Here is a 27,747-nt window from a genome sequence, read left to right on the forward strand (position 1 = left end):
CATACAGAAAAGACGTGCCTCAAACTCAGCCTTGAGAGCTAGACATGTATACAAGATAACACAGTCGCGTATGCCAGAAAGGGAGAGCCAAAGGGTGATGCCCACACTGAGAAGGGAGTAAAAATGAATAGAGTAGATTGAACAATGTATTAGGAATGTGCTGAATTCTGGTAGATAGATTGTAAGCCAAGCCTCCAAAAGAGGGGCGGCAGCTAGGGATAAAACTGCTGTGCTTATGCCCGATCGGGGCTCTTCGTATCCACGGGTACGAGGGGTCCGCCTTTGCAAACGCGCTAATAAAAGGGTTACCCTTATATTGAAGTCCTTTGTCAGTTTCTATCCACGGACAACTTCCCACATTATTATCCCACCAGGTTCCATAAAACAATGTTAAGACCTTTCTGGATGTTTTGTAGTCAGTTATGGTACCTTAGAGGAGAGCTGAAGGTATCATAATTTGCTTTTCTGTAATTACCCCCAGACCTGGGCTTATCTTGAGCATTTGTTAATGTTTAATCCCTTTGATTTGTAGAAAGTGGATTGCTAGCAGAGTAGGAGTTCTGGGCCTCTAACTTGGACATATTTCTTCCAGTACCTGCATTTGGGTCAATATGATGGTTTTCCCCTTCTTGTCTATTGGAGTGTATCTGGATATTATTAGGACAGGTGACAAAGGCAGGAGTCTTGTGGCTTGAGAACTTACTGCTCCTTCCTCTCAAATGGCCTTTTCCAGACTACAGTTTCATTTCTCTAGTAAGTATGGGGGATAGATATTTAACACTGGGTGGGGGCAGTATTCAGGCAATGTTTTAACTGGAATAACAGCTCTCTGTCAACAAAAATATGACTTAGAGACCAAAATTTGTCCCATATATCAGGATTCCAAAAGGTTAGTTCAATACTGCCTCTCCAGTCTCAATTAGACAGGTATTTATAACATAAATAAATGATTTCCTAAATCTGGAAGCTGAGGTTGCCTGGGAGCATATACATCATCTCCTAACAAGTGTGGCTCAGTTGACCAGGTAGCTAAGCTTTTACTTGGAAAAAGGCTTCTCCAGCCCCTTACTTGCACTCTCACAATGTAAAGGACCATGGCTGTCCATCTTGCCACAATCACTTGGCAGTTACCTCCACCTCCTGTGCTGAGTCACAATAATCCAGCATAAATTTCCGGACTAAATTTGGCAATGGATTTCTGGACACTTTAATTGAAGCACCACAGGTCTGTGCTCGTGTAATAACCATGTTTAAACTGCAGAGTATCCTTAGGATGAGATGGTCTTCTAAGTTTTTCTCATGAGTTTGTTATCAGTTAAAAACATCAAACCCAAACAGCTGCTCTCCCAGCTCCTGTCCTCTAATTAAAATATATGACTTTTAAGACCACATAAGAAGGAAAACAGTTAAAAGAGATATGCTCCTTACCTGAATTTGCAATTAGTATTAAGTGCTGAGACAAATGACTTTAAAACTTTAAAGCTATTCAATTAAAACTAGACTGTGGAGCTCAAGCCTTACTTGTTGCCATCTTCACACGGAAGACCCGCCCTAAAGATATTTAGTAGCAAAGTGGAAAATGGCGAATTGGATTTGAAAAAGGCAAAATAATATTAGAACTGGAGCTGTCGGAGATGCATAAGGCAAACTGTGTTTTAATGCTCAGGAACTTGGCAAAGTCTTTTTATATGGATTTTAATATTGCAGGTCTACACAGTGAACGCTCGGGTTGCGAACGTGATCCATGCGGGATATACGTTTGCAACCCGCAGCGGCGCGTCTGCGTATGCACGGGTTGTGATTCAGCACTTCTGCACATGCGCAAAGCGTGATTTAGTGCTTCTGTGCATGAGCGACCCCCGAAACCCGGAAGTAACCCGTTCTGGTACTTCCGGGTTTCGGTGGGTCCGTAACCTGAAAAAATGCAACCTGAAGCATCTGTATCCTGAGGTATGACTGTATTCTGTATTATTTTATTAATGCAATGCCTAACGCAAGTTTGACATGGCCTTTGGCTAGAATAATAAACTTATGAACTTGTTGGGTGATAATGGTGCAATTGCAGCACTCGCACCAGGGCCCATGCTAGCAAGGGTGGCCAGACTGTGAACTTTGCATTAGAGAGGCTGGACTAGATGAACTCTCAGGATCCCTTCCAACTCTACAATTCTATGATAGAACATGGTTATAATCGGCCTCTGAGAGCACACGCAAATTGAGGAAGACTAAAAAGTGAAATGACATTAAATAGACATTTGGTACCTCTGTGGGAGGGGGTGGGACTTAAAAATAAAAATAAAAAATCAACTGTGTATGAATCACTGCTTATATATATGCAAAATTAAAAAATATTGTTTACTGTTGTGTTTTTCTAAAATATAAGTTACTGCTACTTGTTAGCTGCCTTGGAAAGATGGCTGTGTATCCTGAAAAGTAAACTTGAGGAAGAAGGAGTCGTGTTCCTCCGCTGCTCTCTGTAGTTCCTGGTTTACCCCACAATTCTTATGCACCACTTAATCCTTCCCTTTTAACTGAGTTATTTTAATGTATCAGAAGTGCAAAAGCCGGTAAGAATAAAGTAGGCCAACAGAACAAATGTTGGAAGTTTTAGTCTAAAATTTAGTCTAATGTTTCTTCACGTTTGGCAGCTGTGTATTAATCACCCCCCACCAACCTCAAAAGGGTGCATTTTATCAAAGAAAAATGTTAATTAAAGTTCTTTACCAGGACCATAATGTTACTGTTACAAAGTCATGAAATACCTTTTAGAAAAATCTCCCCTCTCCTCTGCTGACACTGATGGAGGGGGGGAAATCAGCAATTCAGCAAGCCAATAAAAGGGGCCGATTTTAAGTGCTTTTTCTGCTCCATACTCTGTTACTTTCTGGTGACAACAACATTGCAGCCCATGGATTTTCAAAGCAGCTCAGCCATTCATTTTCCACTTTCCTCTTTACGCCAGAGTGAAATTCAGGACATGGCATTAGCTTAAAAGAAATAAGCATCAACAGGATGAACTCTGCTCTGCTTTGCTTAGGTGAAACTCCCTTTGAATCCGATGGAAGTTTGATCCATGTAACTGAGAACGGGCTTTCATGCTCCAGGCACAGAACTGCTGCTATGCTACACAAATTCAGAGTGCAGCTGCATGCAAGGAATTAAGGATTTGCTGGCTTAACGATTAACTTCTTTATCCTTCTTAAAACTTATTATGACATCATCTTTTGAAACTCTCATTGATTAACTGACTGATTCCTTCAGTGCGAAGCACTTTGGCCAAAGCTTTTGTGGACCAATAAATTAAATGAATGGTTTACTGACCCACCTAATGGAAATAAAAAAATTGAGCAAGCCAACTGTACAGAAGGTGTGTATCTGAAACTGGGATCAGGTGCAGCTTATTCCAGTCAGAGGGAGAGAGCTGCAACAGCTAAATAGGCCTGTTGAAAATGAGCAGCTAATTAACGCCTGGCAAGACACAGGTGTAACTCTGGGGCAGTGGAAATGACACAGCAAAAGCAAACATTTGGTTAGTTCACTTTAGTGTAATGGCATGAAATGGGTCAATTGCCTCATGGAAAGCATATCTTAATTTGACTGGCTATGGGGGGGGGGGGGGGAATAGCATGAGTTCATGAACCTGGGCACCAGAGCAGAAAACAACTAAAAATGAAGAGCTATAATTATAACACATTATATAGTAGCTGAGTGCACCAACCACAATATTTAGTTCAGACCCCAAATAGCACACCACAAAATGTGGCCTGAGGTGTCTCAAGAGCTGCCGGATTTGGCTCACTGTTAGTTTGCGCCTACTTGTTTCTTTCCCTTCACACTCCCTTTCCTTCACTATTGTGAGTAAAAAAAAACACCAGCTATCATTTTTGTTTTCTTTCAACAGAAGTAGAAGAAATTTGCAAACATACTAATCCGTCAAGAGTGGATAAAATCACAACCACATGGGTCCAGGGGGCTCTGTGCTATGTAAATTTGATTTTTGTAAAAGAAAAGATGGCATCTTTAGCTTTCTAAATCTGGGGCTGGGATTCCATGAAATGTGCGGGCACAGCTCTCTCTTCTGAAGGCATGGATCCTGCCAAGTTTCAGAAGGAAACTTGCAGAAGTTTTCCTGTAAGGGTCGCTGTTACAGGTTTTTTGATGTGTAAAAAAGGAATCATTTAATCTTTCCCTAGTGTTTTGTGGGTAACTGATCTGAAAACTGCAGCCTTCCCCCTGGGTAAGAAACCTAAGAAAAGACAAACAAACAGGTTCATAGGCAATGCTTTTCTTCTAGTAAAAGGTGCCGGTGTTGTGTACCATTCAGTACCCCCAGAAAAAGTACTGTTCGTAATCATTTGTACTAACTGCCATTATTAGTTATTCCTATTAGTCGTTTACTTATGCAAATGACTCAAAGTAACTTACATATCATTAGAGTTGATTTTGGGGTGAGAAGAATTAAAACATAAAATCACTTCCTCTGATTATAAGTTAGATCTGTCAGGAAGGAAGGATGTCTCCCTCCTCATCCTGGTTTCTTCCTTAAACTTAAAAACGTAAGTTTCACTGTTATAAGGCTGCTCCTTCCCCCAAGGCACTGTGGGCTGGCAAGCACGGAAAACATCATTTTCTCTTATTACAAGCTAGACCTGTCAATAATGAAGGAGCTGCCCTTTTTTCCTCCTGGCATTGTGGCCTTTCCCTCAAACAAGAAATGTAAGATTTGATTTTGTCTAGCCGCTCCCTCTCCTCCCACCCCCTGGCATTTCCCTTATATGGCAAGCTTAAAGACATAGATTCGGTTTTAGGAGATGCTTGTCTGCAGCATTTTTCAAATGTCTGCATCATGGAGGAGACACAATGTGCTTCAGCAGTCCTTGCTTTGTTTCAGGCAATCCAAAAATCCCCTTGAGGTACCCAATATGCAAATCCTGAGTTTTGAGAGTACAGTGGTGCCTCGCAAGACGAAAAGAATCCGTTCTGTGATTCTCTTCGTCTAGCGGTTTTTTCGTCTTGCGAAGCAAGCCCATTGACGGATTAGCGGATTAGCGCTATTAGCGGCTTTTAGCGGCTTTTAGCGGCTTATCGGATCAGCTGATAAGCGGCTTAGCGGCTTAGAAAAAGGGGGGAGGGAAAAAACCCCGCAGGAACTCGCAAGACATTTTCGTCTTGCGAAGCAAGCCCATAGGAGATTCGTTTTGTGAAGCACCTCCAAAACGGAAAACTCTTTCGTCTAGCGAGTTTTCCGTCTTGCGAGGCATTCGTCTTGCGGGGCACCACTGTAGTGAGGCAAGGGTCTGTGGTGTGCCTGCCTGCATGTGGAACACCATCACAGCATCCCCCACCCCCATAACTGGTAAACAATCCAATTTTATACGCCAGTAGTGATGATATTACACCTCCCTGGTCTTAAATCTCACCTGAGAGGCGGGAGGAGATACATTTCTCCTGAGCTTATAAAATAAGAATGAGGAGATAAATAACAACCAGCCGCTATTATTTTGTGCCCTCTTCTGTCATATTAAAAATGTTGTTTCCATGCTGTTTAGAAATGTTCTTCAAAGCACAATTCAAACAATCTCAAGTTGTTTTCTGATGCAGGCTGCTGGAAGCCTGGGACTGAGGCCAGTATCAGGTACCCATCTGTTCTTTTGCCTTCTTCATTCAAATTCAAGAGGTTCTTTGGCAGAGAGTGATTCAGGACAGTTATGAACAAGCAGAATCTGGTTCCAAGACACGCAGAGAAAATGGCGCAACTCCCCCCCCCTTACCTGTTGTTGCGCTGGATACTGTTGGCCACTGCTGCTCAGGTCCTCCAGGTCCCACACGTAAACCTCCTGCTTCCTCCATGTGCACAGCACTAAACAAATGTACACAGTGATTAGATTATGCTGTTCTCTTTAAAACAATATGGTTCCTTTTTAAAAGCAGCATTGCCCTTTCCGCTACACATTCCAAAATGCTCACTGTCACAGTTGCTCATAATCAGCACCATCATAATCATCACCCACAGCAGGAGCAACAACCATTTATGCAAATTTTTTCATTCTTACTTATGATGAAAGTATTAATATACCACCTTTTCTGCTACAGTGTGCTTCCTGCAAAAGTATCATTGAAACCATCTAATGTTTCAATGTACAATAGTGGACCTTCATTGTATATTTGCATTCCACAACTTACTATATCCCTGCTCTCATCCAAGTCAGACAAATGTTGCACAAATGTTGCCTTTACGGAATGGGTTGTTTCCATTAATGAGATGTGACATGTCTAACATAGCTGGGAAATTACTAAATCCCAATAGTGTTTATGCCTTACCATTGAAGTAAATAATGAAACACTGTCCTGTCAGTTCCAGGCATCCTTCAGCTTGCTACCATTAACCAAACTCTTACAGCAAGTATTCTGCTGTAATTTACAATACCCAGCAGTGATGGCACCTTATGCCTTTGGCTTGGAGAAAGAGGGAACAGCAGGAAACATTCCACAGAATCTTTTTCTGACACATTATGTGGTGAACATTCTGACATAAGACCAGCACATTTAGCAACCACACATTATTAAAGTGTAAACTCAAGTGATAATGACAAAGGCCATGTGGGTTTAAAAAAATAAATGCATGTGCTTTGCTTGTCATATGGAGAAATTTGATCCAAAATTCTAAAGTCAACTATTAGATTCTATTGATGGCAAAAATGTTGTCAATTTCCAAGCCAACCTTGCTTCATTAGATATAATTCATTGGCTCAGTTATTTGCATTTGTTGGTGACCATGTTATAAAATAGGCCTTTATCCCAAAGTAGGTGCCCAGTGCCATTTTGGAGTACCTGATGCTGTCATGCGGACTCTGATGATGTCCCCAGTTACTATTGCTAGGGTGCCACACAGAACAGAGAGCGGGATTCAGCTAATGAGTCCCGTCAGTGCAAGTTCACACAGCAAGGTTTTTCTTCCTCTGCTCCATTGACACTCCCCAAAATTGGCTTGGGGGCAGGGAAAACTCCCAGAACAGCCTGCAGGGGAAGGAGCGGATCATTCTGTCTGGCAAGCTGCAATGCTTGTGCTGATGGGACATTTGCCCCAGCACATTGTTGAATCCAACCCAGAGAGATGTTTTTCAATGTGGCAGACTGTCTGGAGTCATATTCTTGCTCAACCATACACACATTCTGTGTAGCTTTGGACACCTAGCCACAACTCATGGCTATTGGAAGATGAACTATATAACAGGTATAATGTGTATCACACAGGGAACAGAAATGACTAATAAAATAGTAATGAAGATAGTAAATGAATCAAATGATTTGTAGAGATAAGGCTTGTATCCAGTGAAGTCATGTCATCTTGCAGAACGCAACTTTCTCTCTTCCTCCCCACTGCCATGCACACTCCTGGAGCGGATTTGGGGGGTGCAGGGGTCACAGGGAGAGGAGGGGGAAGGGAAATCAATTCTGCAAGTGGAATGCCTTGCAGATGACTTCATTGGGTACAACCAACACTAGGTTTGAATGCTGTGCACTGCCCTGGGAAAGGGGAGATTGAGAGGAGATATGATAGTCATCTTCAAATATCTTAAAGGGATGTCATATAGAAGATGAAGCAAACTTGTTTTCTTGTGCTCCGGAGGGTAAGACCGGAGCCAATGGCTTCAAGTTACAAGAAAGGAGATTCCGACTAAACATCAGGAAAAACTTTCTGACAGTAAGAGCCGTTTGACAGTGGAATGGTCTCCTTTGGGAGGTGGTGGACTCTCCTTACTTGATAGGTTTTTAAGCAGAGGTTGGGTGGCCATCCATCATGAATGCTTTATCGGAGTTTCCTGCCTTGCAGAGGGTTGGACTAGATGACCCTTGGGGTCCCTTCCAACTCTACAATTCTATGATTCTATGCTCAGATTGTATACTTGTGTAATTAAAACTACATATCCTAATGACACCCCAGCCTCCTTCATTCCACAGAATCTGAACCCAGGGTAAGCACTGGCACCCTTTGGGTCTCTCACCACTCAGAGATCAGGGTGTGAACAATAATGCTATACGTTATAAACATTTATTTTAAAAAGTTTGGAAAATATCTGAAAGTTGCATGTCCAAAGATCAAAACTTGGGTGCTTACCTTACAGCTGCTTATGGGCTCACTCCACCAGGAACTTCTCCTACGCCACAAGGGCAGAGTCATGCTGCTATTATTATTATTATTATTATTATTATTATTATTATTATTATTATATGTCACATTGTCTTAAGGGACACGGGTGGCACTGTGGGTTAAACCACAGAGCCTAGGACTTGCCAATCAGAAGGTCGGAGGTTCAAATCCCCACGACGGGGTGAGCTCCCGTTGTTCGGTCCCTTCTCCTGCCAACCTAGCAGTTCGAAAGCACATCAAAGTGCAAGTAGATAAATAGGTACCGCTCCAGCGGGAAGGTAAATGGCGTTTCCGTGCGCTGCTCTGGTTTGGCAGAGGCGGCTTAGTCATACCGGCCACATGACCCGGAAGCTGTACACTGGCTCCCTTGGCCAATAAAGTGAGATGAGCACCACAACCCCAGAGTCGGCCACGACTGGACCTAATGGTCAGGGGTCCCTTTACCTTTACCACATTGTCTTGCCCAGGGCAACCCAAAACAACATCCAACCAACCAGCCTACAAGACAGGCAGACATCTTCCTGGTGGATCAAGGCCAATGCACCTTAAAGCAAGCAGGTTGCAAATGAACAGTTTTCCTCACAGAAAAGAAGGGTACATGCGATACATACCCTTGCATTCCAGCTCTTAAAGATGCAGAATAACGCCAGTCAGGATTGGGTGGTTTTGGCTGCAAAACAAAGGAGGGAAAGAAATCAATATTAATTTATGCTTAAACATGTTTTAAAAGCGATGCATTCTAATCTCGGATCACCTCCAGATTTCTTCAGCTTTTTAAAAAATCTGCCAAATGATCTCAAAAATATACTCACTCAAAAGCAGTAGGGTTTGCCAAGAGCCATGTCTGGCTGTGGTGGATGGGAACTGGAGTCCAACATCTGGGGGGACACAGACTGCCCTCCCCCCATTATGATGACAGCACCTCCACTCTGGAACTCCCTGCCCATTGACATTAGGCAGGCATGTTGGCTATATTGTTTTCAGTGACTGCTAAAAACCATTTTTTGTTTAGGCAAGCCTGCCCAGATATGAAAGATTGGCGTGCATTTTAATAGGTACTTTTCATTCAGAAAGAGTATATTTTTAACTACTGATTTTATGTACACTTGGATTTTTTTATGTTTTAAAACTTAAAAAATAATCATCCTGACTTTCTTTGATAATTTTAATGTTTTAATGTATAGTTTATGTTCTGTGTAAACCACCTAGAGGTTTCCACAATTGAGCTCTGCACAGATGTTAGAAATAAATAATTCAGAGCAGTAAAAATCTGATGGCAAACAAATTTGATATTAGTATTTTAAAAATGGAATACAACCCCACACCAGCAAGGAAAGGTTTAACGATTGCAAAGTGCATATGCAATGTGAACAATTAACAGGATGCAAAACTCAAAAGCACGATACAGGAAGGTGAGAAACGATGTGTTAGGAAGCAGAATATTAAGGATATACTTAGGATATACTTCTTAGTTAATATTGCCATGGCTGAATGTTAAGGATTACCACAGAATGCATGGAAAAGGCAGGTTGTTGTTTTTTTCATAACACTTTGTTTGTTTATCCAGTGAAAGAGAAAACGATTCTCTTCTACTGGAAGGTGTCTCTCTGAGTTCCATTAAGTGCAGCCTCCTGTGAAGAGTGGATTTCAGCCACTCTGCTTGTGATGGAGTTTCTGCTGGGGTTTATGGACTGCAGAGAATTACACTAGATTATATCAGGCTTGCCGACTGCAGCAGATTTTCATCAAAAGCAGACATGTTTTGTCACAACAGCAGGAGCTAATGCCTCAAGAAAAGGGATCTAAAAATGGGAGAAGGAAATAAGAAACAAGACCCCATTCTATAGCTCAAATCTCAGCCCTGACCAGCATTCATGGACATAATGATAAATGTATCAACCTATTGGTCTACAAATATCTCCTTTTTCATATTCACAAATAACTGATACAGCATCTATTGTTAGATTCACAGCTAATGGACTCTAGCCCACAAAAGTTTACACCCAATAAATCTGAATCTTTTAGATGTCACATATTCATTGTTTTTCCTATGAAATAATGCCTCTCTGTAAACTGAAACTACAAAATCTTAAATTACTTTTCTTTGTTAAATTGCTTACAAGAGAAATATTTGTCATACTTTACCATCAAATATTATCATTAAGTATGATACTTCCAGGGAACCTCAATGGGTGTCTTGTGACTCAAGTGTATTTTATGTCTCCTGCTTGCACCAGTTCCTCCCCCCCAAAGACCCTCTTTCCATATGAACCTACCTAGACCCTGAGATCATCCTCTGAGGCCCTTCTTTGTGTGCCTCCTCCACAAGAGGTCTGGAGGGTGGCAACACGAGAACAGGGCCTTTTCTGCAATGGCTCCCCATCTATGGAATGCTCTCCCCATGGAAGTTCCTCTTTAGCCAGGCATTGGTTGATTAACATCGTATACCCCTTTTAAATGTGTGTGTTTGGGGAGGGGGGATTCTTGGATAGTGACTTTTTATGTTCTTGTTTTTAATATTTATTTTGTGTTTTTGCATTATATTTTAATATTATGAACCACTCTGAGATCTACAGATGAAGGATGATTTACAAATTTAATAAAAAATAACAACAACTACAACTGTTTCCCCCACCACCAAAAAACACTTTAGGAATTGGACTCTCCACTGGATGTTTGCTACTAGGATGAAACTGTGGGTTTCATAGAGAGAAAAGCAAGCTGTGCTGAATCCCAGGATGAAGAGACAATTGAATGTTAGCCCAATTTTCCTGAGTAAGCCGAGAGGGATCTGGCTGAGAAGTGCAGGGTGCATTGTTTTGGGATCCCACGTTTTAGCATTTTCTTGAACACCCCAAAATCCACTACCATCTGGGGGCTGTAAGTTAGCCAGATAGTTAACATCTGGGGGCTGTAAGTTAACCAGATAGTTAAGATGCAGCTTGCCTACACTGCAAGGCAGTTGTGCAACAGAAGAGTGCAAACAGGTTTTCCTAGCACCCACACCCCTGCCCTTGGATACATGAGGCAGTTTCCAATTTCCTAGGAAGGCAAGATCTTCATCGGCTGCATTGGTACTTCCTTTGTGGCAGTCATGATCATTTCCTTTCTCATAGAACTACTGATGGGCCACGTCTCTCCAAGCACCTTGGGAACAATTTAAATTCAGCAGTAGCACACATGCTTTGCCTGCAAAAGGTCCCAGTTTTAATCCCTGGCATTTCCAGGTAGAACCAGATAAGACTCCTGTCCAAATCCCTGGAGAGTCATTGCTGGCTTCCTATGTTCTTATGACCTACCTTGTCCACATTCTCAGTCTGCAATAAGTGAAATCCATCCAAACCAACCTGACTAGTTGAGGCCCTGGCTACAACCTGTGTATTGGCCAATAAAGCTGAGCCAAGCTTAACATCAGAGATTAGGACTGGAGGTGTATCCAGGAGTCAAAGAAGGAAGCAAAGAACCAGGAAATGCTATCACTGCCCAAAGCAAAGTCCCAATCTGTACATGAAGACTTTGGAGCCCTTCCTATTGAGGATAGCCAAGGGGTGGGTGGACTCACTCTAGCACCTGGGAACATTTTGTTATTAGGGCAAAGGTGGCTAAACTGTGGCTGTGTAGATGTCATTGGAATACAACGCCCATCAGTTTCAGCCAGCATGGCTGATGATCATGGAAGATGGGAGCTGTAGTGCAACAGCTGGAGGACCATAGTTAAGCCGTCCTTGATCTGTACGCTCTGTAGGCTCACAGCATTGGCAGCTGTGCACAGAACCATGGTGGCCTACTTCTAGCCCTAGCAGCTCTTCATACAGCCACAAAGTGGGTTGTTATGGTAAGTGGGGTTTTATTCCACTTGTATTCCAGCCATCATATGAGCTGTTTCTTTAAGCCAGGCATGTCTGAACTCCAATTCACGGGCCTAATCCGCCGGTTGGGTTAATCCAGCCCCTGTGGCAGTTTATTTCCTGGGGTAAAGTCCTAAGAAAATCTCAACAACTTCAACCCTTAAAAAAGCTCAACAACTTCAATCCTAAAAAAAGTTAACAACTTTGGCTGGCCCTTTGGTCGGCACTCACGGCCCTTCACTTCATCAAATCTGGCCCTCTTTGAAAAAAGTTTGGACACCACTGCATTAAGCCCACCTCCCTCTCTACATACACATACACAAAACAGTGAAGACAAAAGATAGCAGTAACCCTATGATGTCTCAGTCAACAGAGCACGAGACTCTGGGTCATGGGTTTGACCCCATGTTGGGCAAAAGATTCCTGCATTGGACTGGATGACCCTGGTGGTCCCTTCCAACTCTAAAACTCTATGATTCTATGAATGTCAAGGAGAGAGTGTGGCCGTCATTAGTGGCAGTGCTCTCCCTTTCTTGCTATCCTAATTCTTAACATAATGAGAGAGAATTGCTTTCTATAGCTGGACATTAAGCCTAAACTAAGGAGAGCCAAAGTTGCTTACAAATTGTGCAACTCATCTGTTTTACACTGGAAGCCTTCCTTTGAAGTATTTTTTGTTGAAGCTGGTGCCTCTGACTTGAGGTCATCTGCAGATTACCCTAGGAGAATGAAAATGTTCTCCCTCTAGTTTCTTGGTGTTCAATTTTTTATGTCAGGATTGAGTCTACATAGAGACATTTTTCTACATGGAGACAGATTTATTTGTCTAATGCAGACAGCAGAAGGCCTTTTTTGGCAGGCAACTACATGTGTCACATTGGAGTATATGCAGGTGAATGAACTCCGATGGTAGGATTCTGATCTGTAGTGGTGATGTTGTTAGGTCCTGCAATGGTGCATGTCTGCTAGCTGAGGATAGCAGCAATGCAAGTGACCTCTTTGAGGACTCCATGGTTTATGTCCTCAGAGCACCCAAAAAACCCCTCATTGACTAATGTGCCCATGGCTGAGGTCAAAAGTCCACGCTTTAAACCATTGGCTTGATGCCATAATGGATAACATTCATAACAGCAAAGCAACAAGTACACAAATATAACACAAGATAATAAGAGTGCTGTTGTAGTGGAATTCTTGGAAACAGCACAGGAATAAATGCCCAGTCCTGCTTTTTCGTATTAAATGCATTGAACACAGTAAATTATTTAAAGATAGCTCTGCATTTCGTCTTGAGTTTCTTACAGAATGTCCTCTTGGATCAATATGCTTTATACAAAGAAGCTTCACCTGCCACTTTCTGTCTTTCTTTCTTTAAATTAAGAGCCCACAATAAACTTCAGTTTCCATACTCGTGTGATAATTTAAGTGCTGCCATTTTGCAAACATGCATAAGGCAAAATACTAAGCATTTGTGATTTGCCATGAGGTATGCAAGAGGAAGAGTTTTTGGGTGGGGGGGGATGACGTTTGAGATGCCAACGTCCCCAACTGTTCTAGATGGAGAAAAATTTGGAGTTCTCGATTTTGCAACTAATGGATACAAGCTGGTGAAAGCAAGTGCAGTAATGATTAATAATTTGTTCAGAATTCAGCCACTAAAGTACTCTAACACTTTGAGAAGAGTTGAGAGGAAGGTAATTAAAAGCTCTTTTAGACCTTCTGGTTCTTTGGCAGCTTCTGTGCTCTCCTTGTCTTTAAACACAATGAAGAGCTTTCAGAAGGATTTTAATGTCATTCAGTTTGTGGTCCAAAGTGCAAACAACAATAAATGGCTGCTCTAATGGTGTCCCTTCTGTCAGAACATTGCATTTCCACTGAGCACTGCACAACAGCCATCATCACAGCTCTGTAAATCTTCTCCCTCTCAGTGGTTCTGGATAATGATCTCTGGGGAGAGAGCAGGAGGAGGAGGAGCATTCTCTACAAATGCAGCAGAGAGTGTCTCCTCAACTGCTTTGAGTCCTAAGTGAAAGCATGAAGAACCACAGTAAAACAAACCCATGGAAAAGCAGAAAACAATGGGGTAAAATAAGTAAAATATTGTTTCTAATTAGTGCATATAAACATTTTAAGTAGATAAATGAATGATATTTATTCTTTTATTTAAAAGCTTTTCTAAATCACTTAATGTTTTTAAGATTTCTATCTAATCCACAATATCCATTAAGCAAAAATACAATCTGAAACCAATAAAACAGGAGCACAAAAACATTAAAAAGCAAATAAAACAGAAATTTTGAGGATTCAAATATTTAAAACAGGGTCCAATCTCTGGAATAAGTGTGAATTGGCTTCATGTATGGCAGAGGGAAGGGCATTCCATAGTTTTGGGGTCACTATGATATTCTGTGGAATGTTCCCTGGTGATCTAAGGGAGTTTATAGAGGCAGGTGATCCCTTCTGATAACCTGGTCATGAGTTGTTCAGGGCTATATATGTTAACAAGACCTTGAGCACGGCCCCATAGGTGATCAGCAGCCAGTGCAGTTCCCTCAGCACAGGTGTAGCATGCCTGAGTCTCAGGGCTCCATCAACTACCTGGCCACAGCATTCCGGTCCGGCTGCAGCTTCTGGACCGAACCCATGGGAAGTCCTGTACAGAGTCCATCTCTGGACTACATTACATCATCCCAATCATGAAGTTTCCAATGCACAAGTCACCATGGTAGAGCTAATATATCTTACATCTATCTGTCTTGTCTATCTAGATCAGGGGTCAGCAACCTTTTTCAGCAGGGGGCCAGTCCACCGTCTCTCAGACCATGTGGTGGGCTGGACTATATTTTGGGAGGGGGAATATGAACGAATTCCTGTGTCCTACAAATAACCCAGAGATGCATTTTAAATAAAATCACACGTTCTACTCATGTAAAAACACCAGGCAGGCCTCACAAATAACCCACAGATGCATTTTAAATAAAAGGACACATTCTACTCATGTAAAAACATGTTGATTCCCTGACCATCTGCGGGCTGGATTTAGAAGGTAATTGGGCTGCATCCGGCCCCTGGGCCTTAGGTTGCCTACCCCTGATCTAGATACACACACACAAAATAATTTTATATGCTTATTGCATCTAATTTCACCAATAGTTAATGAGATCTTTTAAAAGATGGGTTTTGATGAAAAATAACCATGCACATTCATAAAACCTGTGTCTTGCTTTAATCAGTGCTCTCAGAAGCCCCCTACAGGCAACCACTAAGTGTACAAATGAGCCCATGTAGGGAAGGAGTGAGAAGGGCATCCAGATTGGGGGGGGGGGCATTACAAGCCTTTGAACAAGCATAAAGGACCACCCATTAGTCGCTTCAGGTGTCTTGAAATATCATATATTTTTGCTCAGGCTTTCCTTGATCCATAAGACTGAACCCTCTTATTACTGAATATTTTTTTATATGTTTTTATATGTTTTATGTGTTTTTATTCCTGTTTGTCTGGCTTTTGTGTTGTCAATTCGCTTTTATGACACTGTCTTGTTGCTTTTATGCTGTATTTTTGTATACTGCTTAGAGATTTTTAAATACCAAGCAGTCTGAAAATGTGTTTAAATAAATCAATCAGTATGTCTGGTTCTAGGACTCAACGTGCAATCCTTAATCCACATGCCTGGGAGTGAAGCCCCACTGAATTCAATGGAACTTACTTCTGAGCAGACATATAGGGTTGCACTGTAAAGGGCAATAGAAATTCTCTGATGGCTTCCATTTGTGTTGGCTCAAACCCTAATCAAGACAGGGAAGTAGAAATCACAGATCTACAAACAATCACATTTGCAGGGGGGAAATGAAGGCTGCAATAACTTAGCTGAATCCTGCCAACTATAAGCATAAAACTGCGATAGCTCACTTCGTAGAGCATGAGGCTCTTAATCTCAGGGTCATGTTGGTCAAAATATTCCAGCATTGCAGGGGGCTGGACTAGATAACCCTCACGGTCCTTTCCAATTCTTTAAAAAGTGTGTGTGTGTGTGTGTGTGTGTGTGTGTGTGTGTGTAAGAGACGGGGGGGGGGATTCATCTGCCCAAGCCTTTACTGTGGATTAACTTGAGTCTCTCACAATCTTCCAGGAAGCCATTCTCAAGTGCATTGGTAGATATCTATAAGTACCTGCATTTTGTAGGGTGAAACTGGCAGCTACTGCCTTGCTCCCAGATCCACAAACAGTTTTCCATGGGGATCACATGGTGGGAAGAGGGCTGGCAAGCACCCCTTATCCTTCATCCCTTCTGTTGCCCTCATTTCACTTCAGGGCAGACTTCTCCTGCCTTTTGCCAGGGGTTATCTGAGGCCACTGCCACTCCCTGATTCTTTCTTTTGAGCAGTCATTCTCATTCCTTTCCTTGCTCACCAGTAGCTGTAGTTAGTCAGGAAAGTAGCCAGGCCTTCACCCTAGCCAAAACAACACCTCCTGCCATTACTTTCTGATTACCAGTGCCACTGATATCAACCTCCTATCCTCCTCGTACACAGCAACACACACTCTGATCAGATGGGAGAGCAGATGCTATAAAACCGCTGCAGAAATTTGTGAGCACAACAGAGCAATTGAACTGCATCACTAGATTCTATCCCTGCAGCTTCAGAAGTCTTGCTGCAGAGTTCCTATTATTGTTGTTTGAGTTTCAACCAAGAAACAGCCCCCAGGTGGCTCACAAAAGGTAACACACAAATACTAAATTCAAGGGGGAAAGTGCGTACAGTCAGTGATTATTCAGAAAACATCAAATGTGTTGGCCCTTCCTATCTCAATGTCTCTCAAAGCATTCAAAATGGTGGCAGAGAAAACAGTGGTACCCAAACAGACGTTGCTATTGTTAGGCAAAGGTTTAGCATGCCAACTGACCAATAGCAACACCCTACAATGCATCTCTGCTGAAGGCACAGTTTTGAAGCTAAGCGTCACTCTGGCGAAAGGGCTTTTTGCAGCAGACAAGGCAGACTGAGAGGCTCAACTGCTGCTGAGGAGAGCAACAGATGACGAAGGTGAAAATCCAGCTCATAAGACATCTGTGGCCAGAAGGATTCCAGCACTTCCCTCGTCAGGGAAGAGAGAGAAGTATTCAGACAGTCAAGGAATGGCACATATTTTCTGAAAAGGTTACGTTAAAAGCCCAATGGTAAAATAAGATTTCTTCCCTTCTCCTGCAAGACAGCAATTGCAAATGCTGGCTTTAATCTCACAGTGGGTCAGCAGTGAAGCCAAGACGGCTTGCCAGGCTTGTTGTTCCCCTTAGGTGATTATCCTGCCCTGACTGCCCTGTTCATCCAGCAGTGATGAATTATAACACTAGACATTCATTAAATCCTGTGCCTTGATCCTTTGCCTCTGCAGTGCCACCAACAATCTCTCTGCTGCCTGCTGGCTATTGCGCTACTAATGCTGCTGAAATGACCCTAGAGCATTCTTTTTTTTTCATTGCACAGAACAAAGTTTGTCTATTTAAAACAGTCGTTTGCAGACAGACAAAGCACTTTTAATAGTCACAGTTAGCATGTGCTTTTCAGAAGCTACTAAATTACAATCTAGAAATGCACGCCCAGGTGGACAGCATCACCAGGAAATGGCTCCTTCAGTTCTAGAACACTCTGGCCAGATCACTGTCTAGGTTGTGTGACACTTTTCCATGTTTTTATTCATAGTTCCATTCCATTTCCACAGTAATATGCATTTTTAAAGAATCATTTCTAAATACCTATTTAAATAGCATTGTGCTGTTTAAATACATGTACAAATGCATATTTAAATGCGTATTTTCTGGCAAAATTGGTATTTAAAAGCACATTTTGATAATTTAAACTGCTGAGAACTACATCTCAAAATCAGAAGCGCAAAATCCCCCACATATTCAAGTTCCTATCCGCACATTACTCCAAGAGGTGTGTGGATCATGTCATTTTGTGTTGGAATTTGCAAAGACTGAATTCCTCAAGAATTATTAGATTAGAAGGAAAGTGCTTCCTCTTTCCCCCCATGTTTAGCATAAATTGTCCTGCCTCCCTTGGCCAAATCAAAAGTAAAAAAAAAAATGAGCAGAGACTTCAAGGGGGGGGGAGAGATTATTTAGCCACTTTCCCTAGCATGTTTTGTTTTGTTGCTTCTGTGCAAAGTCTTCTCTGTAATTTGGCTTCTCTTCCCGCCTCTCCCCACTACCACACATATTCTGCTTGGGAACTGTCCTATGAGTACTTAGTGGGGAAAGATTAATCTGCAAATTCAGGAAAGGAGGGCATGATGAAACTGCCTGGGGGCAAAAATAAAGCCTGTTTTTTGGCTGCACTCACAGTTGCCTTCTGCCTGCATCCTTCTCTGGGTTTGCCTCCATCACAGATTTGATGGGGGAGGAGCAGCTAGATATTTTTAGCAGAGAATTCTCAGCACCATCATCAAACAACAATTCCAGGGATTCTTAGTGAGAAGCCAATGTAGCTAAACTGGTATAAAGCAGATATAGGTTTGTAGTACAGATATATGTTCTCTCTGTCTCATGTGGACTCCTGTCTTGGCAAAACACAATATCACAAAACTGCAAGGCAGCCCAAGGACTTCCAATCTCTGCTCTAAGCCTCAATAGCCCATCACTTGCATTCCATCAAGACTTTTCTTAAAAACCTTTAAAGGAGATACCCATAACCTCCAGGAAATGCTTTCCATTATGAAACTGCAATAAGCAAGATTCTCTATTGTTTTAACTAAATCTAGCTTCAGTTTCCTGCTGGCGCACTGAATAGCTTCTGATGTAGTATCCCCCCTCCCCCCGACAGCTCACCTTCCAATTATCCAGGTCGCTAAGGCTTTCTGGGGAAAACTGAACACAGGTGCCATGCTGGAAGCTACTGAGGTGTGCTCAGCACTTTTTGGAAAATTGACCTTGATTTGGATTGCTGATCATGTAAAACTCTGACGCACACAGAGGTGGAACAAGAGAAGGCAGAATGAAAAAACAGTATCATTCCTAAAATGCTCCCATTTTACCCAGGTAAAAGACACAGTTTGGCACGCACACCACACACATTTGCGTACACACATACACAGGCTAGGAGCCTCAATGGCACTCCTCTATCTGGGGCAAAAAACCTAGCTAGCCACGCCCCCCCAATGGATACGGCTCTGATAGAAATAGTTAGGATATTGTGATGGTCACATCTATATAGCATCCCTCTTTGCGCTGATAACATACTACAGTACCAGAAACCAACCAAGAAGTTACAGGGCAACTACAAATTTCCTACTTCGAACAAAACTTCCCCTCTTTTACCCCACTATAGTATTAATGACATCATGGAAAGTGCTAGTAAATTCCCATGCAATAAGCAAGTGGATAATTTAGTGCTGTTTTAAAGGTAAGGAAAGTCTCCAGACTTGTCTTTTACAGTCTCTGACTGATGCATTTTATTCCATGTTTACAAAACATGTAAGAAAATGCAAAACTGGATTGTAAAATCTTTAGAACCAAACTAGATGAGATAGCAATATACTCATGATCATGTATCCTATAGCTGGTAGTATTGGTAGTGGTAGGTTAAAGTTAAAAACAACAATATATAGAGGGTGATCAGACTAGGCCTGGAACTAGGAAGGGGGTGGGGAATTACCCTTTCTATTCTCTCCGTCTCTGTATCTCTCTCTGTCTCTCTCTCTCACACCCACCACTGCTATTTGCCCTAAAGATGGAAAATACCAAGGACATTCCACTGTTTTCAATGAAACTTTCAAACTCTGACATTATGACTTAAATCCAACTTTTTATATGCAGTCTGATATGCAGAAAGAATTCACTTCAGTGACCAGGATAGGTAATCAAACACAGAAAAATAAATTGCAGGAATAGCACCCACCCTTCAAGTGACTTGGGGAAATTCTTGCCCTTGTGGGAGCTCCGTGTATATACTGGAGGCTTCACATGAGCACACTGCCTGTACATTTAAGTTTTTCTTATTGCAATGAAGAGCAGATGGGGGGGGGGGATTTTCATCAGGAAACTGATGTGGAGAGAAAGGATTAACCACTCTTCCCATGGTCCTGATACACATGCTCTTTGCCAGAATTTTAAGCAATAGGAGTTCCAATCTTGCATCTTCACTGCCTCGTTTAGCCAGATCTTTACTTTCAGTAAACTTATTTAGGTTTGTGGCACCAAAAATCCATACTGCTGTTCAGCAAGTATTTTATCTGGACTGAGGTCAAACAAATAAATTATACCTAATGATTCATTTCAGAAATGCAGAAATTATCAAGCTGACATAGTAGCCTCAATAGGTTGTCCATCACACCAAGCCCATTAAAAGCTGTCCATGGCATAATCCAGACTATTTTCTCAGTGCAGATTATGCTAATTTTCTATTTAAGGTTGTTGGTCTTTTTCCTTTTAAGTAACATAACCTTTTTCAAGTGAGTGATTGTTGGAGAAAATTCCATTGAAACAATTTCACCTTGGGGCTTTCAATAGAAGTTTTTTTTCTTTCTATTTACTAACTTATTTAACTTGTTTTCTGAATACTGAAAAAACTGGCTGTCCAACTTTGTTTTTGCTGTACTACTCTTATTTTCAGCAAAGCATATCTGCATAATTTTACCAAAATATTGAAACTGAGTACATTTTGTTTCCTACTTCTGAAGTCCATTTGGAGACAGTGTGACTGCTTTCACAATACAGCTTTGAATGGTACCTGGGAAAAACACCCAGTATTGTACTGCTGTGCTGCAGATGCCATAAAACTGAAATGATATATAGGATCCTTTACAACCTACTGTTAGTATTGTTTACTAATAAATAAAAAAATAAATAAATAAAGTGTATCACTACAAGAGAGCATGATTGGGTAATGAAGAGGCCATAGGTACTAAACAAGTACATTGGGAGTTACAGACTAATGTACTGCAACAGCACAGCAAAAACTGGGTCAACATACTGAATTATGTCACTAGACTTTCAGAGAAATGGGGAGGTAGGACAGGAGGACAGGAAGAAGAAGTGAGAAGTAAAACACTGTGTTACCAGTTTAATCTATTCATATCTGCTCAGAAATAAGTCCCACTGAGATCAATGGTGGAATTGTAGCCTAAGAATATTTTATATGTTCTCGGCCGCCTGGAAAACATACAGCCAAGTGTATCTTAATATGGCGATCCAGAAGATGGAACATAATTACAAAGTCTTGTAGGCTGCACACCAATACCCTGGGAGTAAGCCCCACTGGACACAGTGCTTTGAAGGAAACACGCATCACCTGAACATCATTTGAAGCATATTGATTCTCAGACTGAGCCTTCTTATGCTTCTTTTATGCGTATTTTGTGCTATCATATAATCTGCTAGAGTGAACTTTCTCCTACATGTAGAAAGGTGATAGAACACCCTGATACTTTGATCAGGAAGATAAAAACCCCTTTAAAACAAAGTGCTACACGGATATAATACACCTGAGCTAGCAGAGCAGAAGGAATCAAAAGCCTCCAATTTTGTTTGGGGGGGGGGGGAAATGGATGCCATGCCTCACCATTCCTTTAACCCACTCTTGTTTCCTATCAATATCCTGAGCATTAAGCATGTAAAAGACCACTGGTTACATTCAGGTCATTTTATCCATTCAGTCCTCACCTCACTTGGAGTGATCGGCTCACTTTTAAGTATGATCAGGTTCTGTGCGCTCTGCCCACTCTGCCCAGTCAGATGTCTCTCAGCCATCCCAGCCTGGGAGTGGATTCCTGCTGGGACCCCGGTGTTGTAAAACATGAAAGTATCACTTCCTGAGCCCGCAGTCAGACAAGCTTTATAGCAGTAGGTCTTGGAAAGAGAGCCATTGCCCCGCACTTCAACAAAATGGGGCTGGACTTTTAAACCATTTGACATTCTGGTGTCAAGGTTGTTATTTGCCTGCTTGTACATTCTGACCGGGCACCTTTCTCTGGGCGTCCCACAGAACCCCCCACAACAGGAGCTCATGTGCACACTGTGTTTCTGGCACTTGATTACAGCGAGGACAACGATTGTCAATAGAAATATAAATGAGACAGAGCTCAGAGCAACAATGAGATAAAGGGTGATCTCAGAGTAACTTCTAGAGCTTTTTACGTGCCTCCTGGTGTCAGGAATGATTTTGGAAATCCTGTCCACCACGGCAACTATGATTGACACGGAGGAAGACAAGGGTGGCTTTCCATTGTCTCTCACTACAACAGTAAGGTTGAAGGTGGTCACAGTGTCCTCCGGCAGTTTTCGAGTAGTCCTAACTTCTCCACTGTGAAGTGCCACTCTGAAGAAGTCTGGAGCTGAAGACTGGGCCAGGTGAAAGAAGAGCCATGCATTTTGCCCAGAGTCTGCATCAATGGCTATGACTTTGGTCACCAAGTATCCAGTGCTGGCTGAGCGGGGGATCATCTCCATAGCTGCCGAGGCATTAACTGGGGCAGGATACAGAATCTGTGGTGCATGGTCATTCTGATCCACCACATAGATGTTCACTGTGGCTGTGCTACTGAGTGGTGGCACCCCCGAGTCTTGGGCCTGCACAACAACCTGGAACTCCCTCAGCTGTTCATAGTCAAAGGAAGTAACAGCATAAATGTCACCAGTGTCAGGTTTAATGGAGACATAGGAGGCCACAGGGAGCCCTTGAATCTCTCTGTTCAGCAGAGAGTAGGAAATGTGGGCATTTTCATTGGCATCAAGGTCAACAGCCTTGGCAGTGCAGAGGGAAACCCCTGGAGCATTGTTTTCAGGGATGTAAACAGAGTAAGCGGATTCTTCAAACCGTGGTGGGTTGTCATTGATATCAGAGATGTCCACCTGGATGACTTTGTGAGAAGTTAAGGGAGGGATCCCTGCATCTGCAGCAGTGATGGTAACATTGTAGGTAGCAGCCCTTTCGCGGTCGAGAACCCCCTGAGTCACCAGGGTGTAAGAGTTTTTGAAGGAATTAAGTTTGAAAGGGAGGTTGGCAGGAATGCTCAAGCTGACTTGCCTGTTCTGGCCAGAGTCCTGGTCAGTGACGCTCATTAAGGCCACCACGGTGTCAGGGGGGGCATCCTCGGAGACTGGGCTGTACAAGGAAGTCAGCACAACCTCAGGGGCATTATCATTGGCATCCACAATGTGGACTAGCACCTTGCAGTGCCCAGCCATGGGGACGGGGCCCCTATCAGTGGCTTGTACATAGATCTCATAGGAAGAGGCTTCCTCGTAGTCCAGCGTCCCGTTAACCCTCACCTCTCCCGACACTGGGTCCACGCTGAAGAGCTGGCGCACTTTCTCCGGGGTGTAGCTGCTGAAGGAATAGCGCACGTCGCCGTTGGAGCCCTCGTCCGGGTCGGAGGCGTTCAGCCTTGCCACCAGCGTGCCTGGCGCCACATTCTCCATTAAAGTCGCCGTGTAGGTGCCGCGGTCGAACTCCGGCGAGTTGTCGTTGGTGTCCAAGACCCGCACGGAGATCTGGGCCGTGGCGGACTTGGCCGGGTCGCCTCCGTCGACGGCGGTGAGCACCAGCTGCTGGCGGGCGCTCTGCTCGCGGTCGAGGGGCTGCAGCAGCACCAGCTCCAGGAGTTTGCTGCCGCGCTCGAAGTCCCCCAGGCCCAGCCCGAAGTGCTCGCTGGGGCTGAGGCGGTAGCTCTGGACCGAGTTGGAGCCCACGTCGGGGTCGTCGGCGCCCTCGATGGGGAAGCGGGCGCCCGGCAGCGCGGACTCGCTGACGTCCAGCCGGTACTCCTGGCGGGGGAAACGGGGCGCATGGTCGTTGATGTCCAGCACCTCCACCTCCACGCCGTGCACCTCGACGGGCTGCTCGATCACCAGCTCCAGGCTGAGGAAGCACGACGGGCTGAGCTCGCACAGCGCCTCCCGGTCCACGCGCTCCTTCACCACCAGCAGCCCGCGCCCCACGTCCAGCGCCAAGTACTGCCGACCGCTGCCCGACGTCAGCCGGGCGCCCCTCGACGCCAGCTGCCGGGGCTCCAGCGCCAGGTCGTCCGCCACGCTGCCCACCACGGCGCCCCGCGGAACCTCCTCCTGCACTGCGTAGCGGAGCTGCCCGACGGCGGGACCCAGGCACAGCAGCAGCAGCAGCAGCCAGGAGCCCAGGGCCTCCGCCTCGCGGCCGCGCCGGGAACCCGGCGGTGTCATGGCAGGTCCGGGAAGGGAGGCCCCGGGCAGGCCCACGCTCAGCCTCCCGGCAGCAGCGGCAGCGGCGGCAGGAGGGTCATGCAAGCGGCTAGCAGGCGCCGCCAGGAGCCCCCGGCGCGGCCACTGCGCCCCTCCTCCGCTCCGGGGCCGCCCAGCCCCTCATGTCGCCCAGTCGCCAGCTCTGGCCCGCTCTGCGATGGCCCCGTCTCCTCCGACGACAGACAGGCTGCTCCACTCCTCCTCCTCCTCCTCTTGCTCTTCCTCTTCCTCCCCCGCCGGCTGACGCGGCTGCTCCTCCGCGCTCCGGGGAGGGGCGGGTTCGGCGCTCGGCTGGCTCCGTTTCAGCACCTGGGCGAGGAACAGCGACCTCGAGGCGGGCGGGCGGCCAGCCAGGAGCGACGCGGCGAGGAAGAGGCAAGGGCAGGGCCAAGGAGGCGTCGGCGGGGCAGCCGAGGGTGGGTGCTGGGGGGCGGGAAACAGGGGCGCAGCTATGCAGGCCGGCTGCCCCACTCACTCACTCACTCACTCACCCCGCTTCTCAACAAACACGGGGCAGGCGCCACGCAGCACATGCACACGCCCGAACACCGGGGGCTGCTCGATGCCTCGTCGAGCCGGGGGTCCCTCTAGCCTACTTCTGCTTTCTCCACCTGGCACTGCAGATTCGGACCCAGGATATTCGCCATCCTGGCTGCCTGGGAGGCTTTCAACGAAAATGCCAGAGGTTGGAACTGATCTCTTCTGCGAGCAGGGGGTGAGTTTTCCCGCCCTGGGGACCCTTCTCCCAACTCAAAGCCTCGCTCCCATCCCATTCCGATGCCAAATCCAAGAAAAGAAAAGGTGAGTCCTCCCACTGGCCTTCGACCAGCTCACACTCCTGTTTGCTGCAGCCACACCAAGATGTTCCTTCTTTGGTGCAGCAAACAAATCAAGGAGAAAAATCCGCCCGCCCCCCCCCCAAAAAAAACACAACTAGGAAAGGAGTGTGTTGATTTATATAGGTGGGTTCAAGATCCCTAAGGCTCCAGGAAGTAATGAAAGAGAAAAATAAGCAATCAAAATGCAGGAAGAGGGATACTCGATGTATAAACAACATTAACACACCACTTCCAATCTTACCAATTTCAAGCTTACTAGCAAATGAAAAGATGATCTATACTTTTACCGGGGAAGGGAGTGCCATAGTTGTGACACAGCCCCTCTAGAGGCTTTCAGTCTTTGACATCCTGATGTCTAGAAAAGGCTTCCCTGCAGGTCCTTTTTCTTGCTTTTCCAAAACTCCCCCTTCACACTGCTTTTCCTTCCTCAGTTCCCTCATATACCAAAACTGGTATGTGCAATCCACCTTCTGGAATCTCACCACACAACTTGTGACTCACCAAGCCAAACCCAGGTTACTAGCTATATTTATTTGACAAATCTCCTGTTTTTGCTACTTGCCTAGGACTGGAGAAAGGAGAAAGTGTTTCTAATATCTGGCAGCCCACAGGTTGGCGGACTCTTTTTGGCTTGGTGAGCCACAAGTTGGGCAGATCCAGACTCTGTTTTTCCTTAAATTAAATCACAAGCTTTTAAGACAGCATTCATTATAAAACTGCAAATGAATGATAGTCTTTCAGTAATAATAATGAAAATGAGGAGTCTGGGAATTAACAGTATTTCTCTGTATATGCCAATGATTGTCTCTTATTAAATTTGGATTCATTGTGTGCAACACAAACTCTGGACTTCAAAATAAAATTAACCACCCTGCTTTCTTTATTCGTATCAGAAATATTGCCCTATGCATGTGTGCATGCAGAATCACCATATGCAGAAAATCTTATTACAAAGAATACAGTTTCTATAATAATAGCATTGGTAGTTAATAGTATTGGTTTTGAGATCCATTTGAAAAATTACACAATTCCAAGAACAATTACAAAAAGATAATTACTCCCCCCTCCAAATCCTTGTATCTTGTGCCATAGTTCATACATGTTTTGGGTACAAGTAATTTCCTGCTGTTTTCTTCTCCCCCTCCCCATTTCTATTTTGTGGGATAAGTGAGAAGAAGCAGTATGAAGAGCTAACCCTTCAAGGCACATAATTTCCCAATGTCTATCCTATGCAAGGAATAGTTGCATGCATTTCTTGTGTCAACAGAGACTACCTGTATGGCTTAGTTATTACTAGGGTTGTAAACTAATGTCTAGGCTGCAATACTTTGGACAGTATTTGGGGGCTCACATGATTAAATGCTCTCCAATTTTCAAAACCACCACATGCAGAAAACTAGCATGTCAGGGAGTACTATTCTAGCCTGGCCTTTTTCTGACATCTACTTTTTCCTGTGTGTAAGCATTACATTTAAAAAAACAACAACTGAGGAGCATTCCGTAATGTCAGCCCCACTTGTAAAATGCACTGATACACCTTAGAGAGAGGTTTAGCATCCTGGAATCCGTCAGAAAGAAGGGTAGGATATAAATTGAATCTATCTATCTATCTATAAATAATAATGCTGGGAGTAGACCTATGTTTTCCCCATACTGTTGAATTCAAAAGGTTCCAAATACTTTGAGCAGAATATGTATAATCATAGCATTTATTGCTTTTATTTCATTTTGGATGCTTTGTTGTTGTTACAATGTTGTAAGATGTCTTGGAATGAGTCATCCTTAAAGGTAGAGTATAACTATATTATACAAACTTGTGGGTTGGAATACAGATGTCTTTACAGAGGCATTGTGGACTCTCCTTACACTGTATGGAATTGCACTGCTGATAATCTCCTCATAAAGCTTCTGTTTCTCCCCCTTTCTAAATATATTTCTAAGCCTCTCCTGAGCCGGCATATATTTCTTGTTCCAGTTCTGCATCAGACATTTTGTTTCATGCTTCAATCCTCTTTTATGCCTGACTTGCTTCTTTACATATTTCTTCCTCATTCGAAGCTATTGGCCTCAGTTTGTCATATCGGGCATCTTTATTAAATTGATCATTGGTACTAATATGTACTCTCCCCCTCATGCCATGCCTCAGTTCAGTGCAAAACTAATCTCATCTTTGATGTAAATTGAAGTCGCTTAGGTGTGTGGAGGTGGTGGCCATGTGTGTGTAATACAGCTGTTTTGCAATAAAACTTGTCAACCAATCATTTAAAAAACCCTGACTACATTTAGATTGTATATTCTGTGATTTTCGGATATTGCTGACTTTGCCATTGTTTCAGAAATTAGTATATAAAATATAATAGTCCTCATCTTACATCTCTCTTTCTGTTCAACATGTCTGTGAAGCTACTGGATAAGATTTGGATTTAGGTGGATTTAACTGAAGAGTAAGGTCACAATGAGAGATTGATGGAATTTGAGCTGCCCAACTGTAAGCATAACCAGTAGCCTAGAAAAGATCACACAGCTATCTAGACCACGACCTTATGCAGTTAACATCTAAACCTTGTTGTCACTGAGGAGGCAAATCTGTGACTAGGCTGTACTCCTTTGGGTGTGTTGTTCTGTTTTTAAATTTGAGACTCACTTGACTAAACCTTCCTCCATACAGCAGCAACAAGAAATCCCTGCAAATG

At 43.8% G+C, this 27,747-nt stretch overlaps 1 protein-coding gene across 10 annotated transcripts in view; it reads right to left on the reverse strand.

Annotated features, from left to right (window-relative positions):
- Positions 1-27,747, reverse strand: part of LOC310714110 (protocadherin alpha-C2-like) — a 191,442-nt gene that overhangs the window by 34,799 nt on the left and 128,896 nt on the right. For 8 of the 10 annotated variants that reach the window (XM_083519131.1, XM_083519126.1, XM_083519129.1 and 5 more), the window contains exons 2-3: positions 8,764-8,822; positions 5,772-5,860 (exon numbers count right to left, since the gene is read on the reverse strand). In XM_083519131.1, the coding sequence (XP_083375257.1) occupies positions 5,772-5,860; positions 8,764-8,822 (148 nt within the window). Of the gene's footprint in view, positions 1-5,771; positions 5,861-8,763; positions 8,823-21,659; positions 24,408-27,747 lie in introns of those variants that run through there. The other 2 variants (XM_083519132.1, XM_083519125.1) reach the window with 1 other exon arrangement.

This window comes from Podarcis liolepis (genome assembly GCF_965112155.1).
Source record: "Podarcis liolepis genome assembly, chromosome: 8".
NCBI lineage: Eukaryota > Metazoa > Chordata > Lepidosauria > Squamata > Lacertidae > Podarcis > Podarcis liolepis.